This window comes from Gekko japonicus, unplaced genomic scaffold (genome assembly GCF_001447785.1).
Source record: "Gekko japonicus isolate JY-2015 unplaced genomic scaffold, Gekko_japonicus_V1.1 scaffold131, whole genome shotgun sequence".
Classification (NCBI taxonomy): domain Eukaryota; kingdom Metazoa; phylum Chordata; class Lepidosauria; order Squamata; family Gekkonidae; genus Gekko; species Gekko japonicus.
Window position 1 is genome coordinate 1,319,683 of NW_015167061.1, and position 9,265 is coordinate 1,328,947.

A 9,265-nucleotide genomic window follows, 5' to 3' on the forward strand; every position below is an offset into this window, starting at 1 on the left:
CTCCTCCTCCTCCTCCTCCTTCTTCTTCTTCTTCTTCTTCTTCATCTTCATCTTCTTCTTCTTCCTCCTTGTGGCTAATGGTTACAGATGGACCTTTGTTTTTCCAATTCCCTCTTCAAGCTGCCTATGCTTGTAGCCACCACCACCTCCTGTGGCAGTGAATTCCATGTGTTGATCACTCTTTGGGTGAAGAAGTACTTCCTTTTGTCCATTTATACTCTTTTTCTAAGCCCGTTGACTGCAAAGGGCTTGGAAAGGTGTAATGGGTTAAGATTATCCTGTTAGGATCTCATTTTCCTTTCTCTTTTTTTAAAAAAAAACCCCTGGTTTTAAATAAGAACATAAGAGAAGCCAATGCTGGATCAGGCCAGTGGCCCATCTAGTCCAACACCAGTGGGGCCAGGACACCAGAAGCCCTCCCACTGTTGACCCCCCCCCCCAAGCACCAAGAATACAGAGCATCACTTGCCCCAGCCTGAGAGTTCCTATCTATACCCTAATAAAGGAAATGGGTGATAGTAATGCTCAGGTGGGCTGTGGGTGTGGGGAGGAGCTTCCAAAGAACTGGTCAAAGAATCCCACCCGCTTTGGTGAACGACAGAAAGGGCGGGGGAGGCAGCGTCGAAAGGCGAAGACAGACACGACCCTCCCGCATCTTCCCGCCTGTCTGTACAGCAAAGAGCCTCCTGTGAATTACAATTATTTGCCTTATCGAAGTGGAAACCTCTCCCCAAATGCGACGTCGTCTTTGCTTTGTGCAGCCGGAGCCACGTTGTGATTCTCCCGGCGTAATTGGCTTGACATTTTAATGGGAGCAGCTCACTTAGCTTGGCACTATTTATTGTATTATTTCACAATTTATTCTTGTTTAAACTTGTTTGGGCAGGCTTTGAAGACATTTCTGGGGCCGTGAGATACAGGCGACAGGACTCCGCCAGCCATTGTGTGAAGCTGGAGGCTGGCAAGACCGTGCGGACGGGAATATGGCCTCCTGCGGCAGAACACACCGTCCGCGCCTTTCCCACCAGCATGAGGCAAAATTGCCTGGGTGGATAGTGGGACAGGAACTGGGGGGGCCTCCCCCACAAAATGCACCACAAATGCCTCCTCCTGGGGTCAGTGTTCCCTCTAAGCTGAGTGAGTGTGAGCCGGCTCACAGTTTTTTTAGCCTCCAGCTCACACATTTTGGTCTTAGCCCAGGAAGGAGGGCTCCAGAGCAAACTAATTCACACAGCAGCCAAATCACAAAGCTTACCCCTTTAATGCCAGAGGCTCACAAAGTAGAATTTCTGCTCACAAGACTCCACAGCTTAGAGGGAGCATTGCCTGGGGTCCATTTGCACCCTCGTGTGAGTGCATGGACACCCTCTCACACAAATACATACGAGGGAACAGTCCCCATTTCATCTCTTTCTCTATCAATATATCTATTTCCATAGAGGATATGACTGACTGAACTGCAAAAAGGGAGATAGGGACAGAACGAGAGGATTCCTCTACAACTGGGTCTTCTTTCAGGTTTGTAGAGGAATCCCCCCGATCTGAGATCTAAAAAGCAAACAAACCAACAGCAGGGTATTAAAACTCCCCAGATGAAGGGAAACAACAACACCTGCAACTTTAAGAAAAGCATGGCCAGTGAACTCTCCGTGGCTGCTGGAGGTTCCTAGGAAACCACAACAATATTGCCCAGTCTTCTGAGCCTTAGTCTCTGTGAGGAAAACATCTCTTGAACACACATGAAGCTGCCTTCCACTGAATCAGACTGTTGCTCCATCAAGGTCAGTATTTTCTACTCGGACAGGCAGCTGCTCTCCAGAGTCTCAGGTGGAGGTCTTTCTCATCACCTCCTGCCTAGTCCTTTTTTAACTGATGAAGAAGAAGAAGAGGAGGAGGAGGAGGAGATTGGATCTCTACCCCATGGCCCTTCACTACCCGAAGGAGTCTCAGAGCGGCTCACAAATTCCTTTCCCTTCCCCTCCCCCCAACAGACACCCTGTGAGGGAGGTGGGGCTGAGAGAGCTCTTGACAGAAACTGCTCTTTTTCAAGAACAGCTCTTACAGAACTATGGCTTGCCCAAGGTCATCCAGCAGCTGCTGCGAGTGGAGGAGTGGGGGAATCAAACCTGGTTCTCCCAGATTAGAGTCAGCGCACTTAACCACTACACCAAACTGATGTCGGGGATTGAACCTCGGACCTTTTGCATGCAAAGCAGACGTTCTTCCACCAAGCCACAGCCCCTCCCAAACCCTCTTGATTACGGGTCCCAGGTAGCCAGGCTGAGAAAGACCCTACCTGAGAGCAATTGCTGCTGCTGGGCTGGATGAACCAGTGGAGAAGTTCCATGCAAGCCTTTTTGCATATGTGCAGAGCCAAGAACCCCCTTTGCATGCAGAAGGTCCCCAGTTGGTTTGCCTCACTCCAGGGCCAGTCTGGTGTAGTGGTTAAGTGCGCAGACTGTAATCTGGGAGAACCAGCTTTGATTCCCCACTTCTCCTCCACTTGCACCTGGCTGGATGACCTTGGGCAAGCCATAGCTCTGATAAGAGCTGTTCTTGAAAAAAGAGCAGTTTCTGTCAAGAGCTCTCTCAGCCCCCACCTCCCTCACAGGGTGTCTGTTGTGGGGAGGGGAAGGGAAAGGAGTTTGTGAGCTGCTCTGCGACTCCTTTGGGTAGTGAAGGGTGGGGGATAAACCCAATCTCTTCTTCTTCTTCTTCTTTTTGGCGGCATCTGGCAGGCCATCGTTGGAAGTGGGGCGCTGAGACAGCTGGGCTTTGGGTTCCAATCCAGCAGCGCACTTCTTATTCAGCCAATCAAAAGCCCCACAATTACAGACTCTTTATGAGGATCCAGGACTTCTCTGCAGGGCAAAAAGGGGGTGGGGGGAATGGCAGCTGCTGGAATCGGAACTCTGGATGAATAATTGGTGGTGCTTTGATGAAAATGCATTCCGAGACCCTTGGATGTAAAACGCATTAATGATTATGGCAGGTTCTGTGTCTTAATTATCCAATCTCAGTCACTTACAGTAATGGAGGAAACAAGGGCGTGTGCGGACGCGGCAAAAATTTAGATTAAAGGGCGCAGCAGAGGCTGTTTGTTTAAAGAAAGAAAAAAAGAGGGCTCTTTGTATGGTTATTTTTTTATTATTATTTTCACAGGCAAACTCTAAAAAATGTCCAAGAATCAGATACCAGCAGGGGTCATTTCCTGCAGGAGCGTGCAGGAGTGGAGCTCCGGCAGTAAAGAGCCCAGGGGGCGGGCACATGCAACAAGCCCCACCCCACCCTCAGTCAGAGCAAGAAGCAGCCAGGTAAGTTGCAGAGCCAAAACAGTCCAGTGGCACCTTTAAGACCAAGTTTTATTCAGGTACAAGCTCTCCCTCCTCTGCGAGGACAGATCTGCATGTTCCCCATCCCCCAATAGCTAGCAATCCAAAATAGTCCAGTGGAGCCTGAGTGGTGGGTGTTGCCTTCTGACGCACTTCCAGTGATGTCAGGGGATGTGGCATATGCAAATAAGTTATGCTAATAAGTTATGCTAATGAGCTCCTGCACCTCTTTTTCTACGAAATGACCCCTGGATACCAGTAACAGGTCGTAAGCCCTGACCTGGGAAGTGTTCAGGCTGGCCGATCTCATTGGACCTCAGAAGCCAAGCAGGGTCGGCCCTGGCTAGTATTTGGACAGGAGACTGCTAAGGAAGTCGAGGGTTGCTACGCAGAGGCAAAACAGGGCAAACCACCTCCGTTCATCTCTTGTCTTGACCTGGACGGCCAGACTAGCCTGATCTCACCACATCTTGGAAGTGAAACAGGGTCGGCCCTGCTTAACACTTGGACGGGAGACCACTAAGGAAGCCCAGGGTTGCTATGCAGAGGCAGGCAATGGCAACCCACCTCTGAACATCTCTTAATTCGAAAACCCTACAGGGGTCACCATAAGCCGGCTGCGACTCTGACAGCAAAATAAATAAATACATTAGAAAGCTTGCTTGTACCCTGCAGTTCCCACCACCACCCCTGGCTGAGCTGCGGTGGTATCACGGAAAAGCAAACAGACTTCCTACAGGTGGAGCAGGAGAGGGGCCGTCAGCAATAGAGTATGTTCAAACACCGCAGTTTCCATAGAACTGAAAGGCCTAGGAAAAACCTCACTCAGTAGTTAGGATGAAAGCAGGCAGAATAGACCAGGACAACAGGCTTTGCGGGTGGAAGACGGGCTCGGCGGAAAGGGGCACTAAAGCCCTAAGAGATACAGTTGAACTCCATGTATTGATTTCAATTAGGCAGCCCAATCTCTGCCTACAAATCTTTCATCAAGCTTGTACTATTGATGATGAAAACAAAAGCATTAATAAATGAGTTTTCTAGGCCTTTTTTGTGGGGATCTCTGGTCTAACAAGCATTAATTAATTAAGCCTGTCATTGCACGGCAAGTCATTTAAACAGATCTCCCTTTTCATCTAGTGCAGGTTGTAATTCCGGGAAAAGGGGGGCTCACGAAGGTTAGAAAGACACATGCACTAATTCAGAAGACCAACACAACCTGGACAGTTCCAGATCTACTGAGCAGGGTTTGGTTATTCGGGTGGAAGGAAAGGCGCTCTGTACAGCATTGCGTGTGTATATCCCCTCCACTAAAATGAACTAAAAAATGTCATGACAGAGTCCAAAACAGAAGGGTCACCCTGATCTGGAATCTTAGGGTGTGTGTGTTCTTCTTCCCCAAATTGCTATAGATTGATAACCAGACCCAGAAGTTGTATTTCAGACCTAGGATCGGGAGGGTGGGGGATTTTTTTTAAAAAACCTGTGCATTGCGCATCCAAAGCATTCCAGATCATGACAACATGCGGCAGTATCGTCCCATCCAGGCCTATGCAGAGTTTGCCTAAGTTTGCACTAACGAGGCCTGTATTGGCGACTGTCCAAGACCCCAAAGGCTGCGTTTAATTTGCATGCAAATTTACAAGGATTTAAGTATCTTAAAATAAACAGACGCTGCCAACCCGCTTGTAGCTCCATCTCCCTTGACAGATGCGTGGAAATCAGCTACCGGGAGGAGACCGTCAGCACAGAACCCGTGGAATTAGCTGGCTTTGCCTCCTCAGGGCCCTCCGGCGGATTCTGCCGTCGCCATCAGACTCTTGTCTGTGCCGCCCCTCTGTCGGGCAGCACGAGCGTTGTGGGGAAAAGGGTCCCTCTCGGGGAAGGGAAATTTTGTAATTCCTTGGTCCCGAACCGCGGAGAGACATAATCCGCAAGGAAGCGAATATTGAATTGCCGGCTGATGCAGTACACCAGATTATCGACAACGGCACACTGAAAGCAAGCAGGGAAAGGCATGGGGTGGGTGGCACACTCATACCAAAGCTTGGCCTTGGCGCTGCAGCGGTAGACGCTGATGCCCATGCTGCGGTTCAGGTCAAACCGGTAGATGAAGCCGTTGATGGTCACCATCTCGGTGGTCCTGTCCTTACTCCCCCCGGTCAGGCTGATCTTCCAGGTATCCGACCGGCTGATGTACCTCAGCAGCATGTACCGCAACGTACCCCCCGTGACGTAGATCTCCCCATCACACACGGTGGCGGTATGGGCCACGGCGAAGGTGTCATTAGGCAATGGGGCTGCAAAAGTCCAGCGATCCATCCGTGGGTCGTAGCGCTCAACAGTGTAAAGGCACTCTCCCCCAATGGCATAGAGGGAGCCGTCCAAGGCGACCAGCTTGCAGTGAGGCCTGGCTTGATTCAGGGGACAGATCTCTCGCCAGATGTTTGTCAGCGGGTTGTAGCAGAAGACCCGGTTGGAAGGTTTCTGGTTCTTTCCTCGCCCCTCGCAGCCAGCCACCACAAAGAGATAATTGAACATGTTGCACACTGCACAACCCCTGGAGACGGCCTCCATGGGCACATGTGCTAGCGGGTGCCAAGTGTCACCCTGGTCGTCATAGTAACAGAGTCTGCTTGCGCCGTGGCTGTGATCCTGTGAGCTGATGTCAGCAACGACCACATACTTCTTGCCCCGCATCCTCCTCTGCAGGATCAGGTCCCTCTCCAGGGCATTGAGGCGCCCGTATATCGCATGGGTTCGGAGCACTTGAAGGTAATTCTCACTCATGACCTTATAAGCGGCTTCCTGGACTCTCTCTAGCTTCTGCTTCTTGGCCATGCACAAGACCTCGTAACAGTTCCCCAGATCCAGATGGACGTCTATGGAGGAGTCCGAGTCCAGCGGGACGTGGAAGAACCTGGCGCCGGCCAGAAGCTTCACGGTGGGCTCCACCGTCGCGTCGGCCTCGAGGCTCTGCATAGATCCAATCAGGGAAGAAACTGAGTGGGAGCGGATGGAACTGATATCTGGAGCGCTACAGCCCGACTTCCCAGAGGCCCGAGCACCAAACCCCTCCATCTGCACCTGAAGGTCTGGGTTTTCTGCAATCTGGTGGAAACTCTCTTTCCGACTGAAGCCGTGTCCTGTTCCTGGAGGCTGCTGGAAGCCACTTGCTTCTTTATTGGTCTCTTCCGGGTCTACCTGTTGTGTGGCATTTGCATGATCCTCTGGGAACAGAGCAACAGAAGATGGGGCTGGACCTTCCTTCAGGGTGGTTCTGGTCTCCTCGTCTTCCACTGCCGGATTCTGGGCTGCTTCCTGACACAGTCGTGCCTCAGGCTCATGGGGTGGGTCACTGGGAGGTGGGCTGCCGAGTGCTCGTGTGACCCCAGTTCTATGGGAGGGCCTTTCATCCAGCACTGACTGAGAGACGGACTGGACGTAGTAGTCGTAGACTTTGCCTCTCAGGCCGCTCCCCGATAAGGACGGTTCCCTGCAGCTGCTTTCTTTCAGCTGCCTCTCTTTAATGAAGTTCTCCTCCACTTGGACTTTTGCTACGGAGGAGAAGGTGTAGGCGGTGCTGGAGCGCCCACTGAACTGATTGATAGCCAGGCCCATGTCAGAAGTTGCATGGAAGGACTGGATTCTCTCTTGTCCCACCTGCACCTCTGGCACCTGGGCTGAATTCTGACTCATGTCGTCTCCCAACACCGGCCCTTTCTCTTTTCCTATGGGGGACCTGTTCCCATTTGGAGGAGGAGGAGGAGGATCCCGCCCTGCTTGCTCGTCACGAGGACCAGGGCAAAGATCGGCTTTCAGGCAAGGCCCCCTGTGGTCACTGTCAGAACTGCCGATGCCACAACAACCTTGACTCAGCAGACCTAGAGAAGTCAGCCTCCCCCTTGGCCGTGTCGCTGCAAGCCCATCCGCTGTCCCAGCCCGACTTGCGTAGCTCAAAACCGTACCTGCAGTTTCTTCTTCCTTTTCCACCGCCGCCTCCGTCTCCAGCGGGGACTGCTTTTTGTCTGGTTGCGATCCGGTTCCTAGATGACTCATTTCCTCTCTCTGCTTTCCCTCCTCCTTCTCTTCTTTCCCATTCAGAAACTTCACCTCTCTGCCAACAGGTGCATATTGCAGTCTGGACTCTCCCACGGCAGCAGGTCGGCCACGGGGCATGTTTGGATCGGCTGGCCCGCCATTCGCCTTCGCCCCTTCGCTGAAGACGTTCCTGTGCCTCAGTTCCTGGCCCACTGCCTCTCTCACTGCCCCGTCGCATGCCAGCTGCTCTCTTTGCCCAGCTGCCTTCCCAGCATCGGTTCTGACACCGTCACCTCCCACGGAGCCGGCAGACACCCGAGACCGATAGTACTTGTATGCCAAAGTCAGCAAAAGTAGAGCGGCCGCTGAAAGGGCCAGCCTCCCAGCCAGCTGCATTTCTGGTGGCTGGTCCCCGCTTCCCTCGCCACCGTTGGTCATTTTCCCGTATCACTCCGGCGCTCAGGAATGTGAAAAATCTGGGATTAATGATTGCCAAGCAGGGACCGGCGCGGGGCGGGTAAGAGTCGTCTCCTTCGACTCCCTGGAAGGTGACTTTTACCTGTTGGCAGGTAAAAGAGAACACCGTATGCTCCCAGCTGGTATCTCAGCTCACCAGGTGTCCGCTTACCATAGGTGGTTTGCATATTTGAACAAGGTAGGCTGACCGGGATGCGGGTGAAGAAAAGCGCAGCGACCAGACAGACAACCAAGGGCTGGCAAACGAAAGGGGTGGTGTTGGGGAAGCTGTGCAAACGAGGGAAACTTTGGAAAGCCCTAAGGAAGTCCAGAGACAACGGGGTTGTTTTCATAATAGATTACCTCACAGTGTTACGAGCCGCTGGTCTTCCGTATGGATTTCCCTCAGTTGCCCTCTCCTCTCCCCGCCCATGCAGTTTTCGGTTCACTGTTCATAGTCTGCTGTTAATGATATCCATTCCTGAACCGGAGTTGAAAGCCCACGTCTTAAGCTAGGCCTCCCTGTCACTTCAGAAGGGTGCCATGAGTCTGAGGCTGCGGTTTCCAAGGAGCTGGTTCGCAGGGGAGCCAGTTAGACTTAGGACCAGTGTTCCCTCTAAGCTGAGTTAGTGTGAGCCGGCTCACAGTTTTTTAGCCTCCGGCTCATGCATTTTTGTCTTTGCTCAGGAAGGAGGGCTCCAGAGCAAACTAATCTATGCAGCAGCCAAATCGCTCGCTCACAACTTTAATGCCAGTAGCTCACAAAGTAGAATTTTTGCTCACAAGACTCCACAGCTTAGAGGGAGCATTGCTTAGGACCCCTGCTTGGGCAAGTCGCTTGCTCTGCCTTTGAAGGTAAGGCGGAGCAGGGGGTCTCCTGCTGCCCTGAGCTTGGAAGCAGGACAAAACAGAGAAGAGAGTTCCTGTGGATTCCTGTCCAGGATGAAATCTGAAGGCCATCATGATGCCCAGGATGAAATCTGAAAAAAAACCCAAAACCCACAATTGTTAAGTCTGGGCCTGGCAGATCAGCGTTTCTGCGCTTCTGCAGATTCAGAAGAGGCAAGATCCAATCCTGAGGACTGAGAGTCATTCCCTATTTCATCTTCTCACCCACCAAGCACAGATATCGAGAATGTTATTTTGAGGAGCAGGGCGTAAGATCTTTCAAAGAGCACCTAGGCCAGTGATGGCGAACCTTTTAGAGGCCGAGTGCCCAAACTGCGACCCAAAACCCACTTATTGATCGCAAAGTGCCAACACGGCAATTGAACTTGAATATTGAGGTTTTGCTTTAGAAAAAAACAACTCATACATTAACTTAAGATGATCCAAACAAAGTAAGGAAAGCAATCCCAAATGCTTTCATTTACTTAAAATTATTTGGCAGAGAATTCGACACTTTAATAATGGTCTGGGCCTGGCTGGGGCGATGGCAC

The 9,265-nt window shown here is 51.6% G+C and overlaps 1 protein-coding gene across 1 annotated transcript; it reads right to left on the reverse strand.

The window, feature by feature from the left end:
- Positions 1-5,141: 5,141 nt before the first annotated feature.
- Positions 5,142-7,808, reverse strand: KLHDC7A (kelch domain containing 7A). Its single transcript, XM_015412562.1, has one exon. It carries the CDS (start codon positions 7,806-7,808, stop codon positions 5,142-5,144), a length of 2,667 nt encoding a protein of 888 aa, XP_015268048.1.
- Between the last annotated feature and the right edge of the window lie 1,457 nt (positions 7,809-9,265).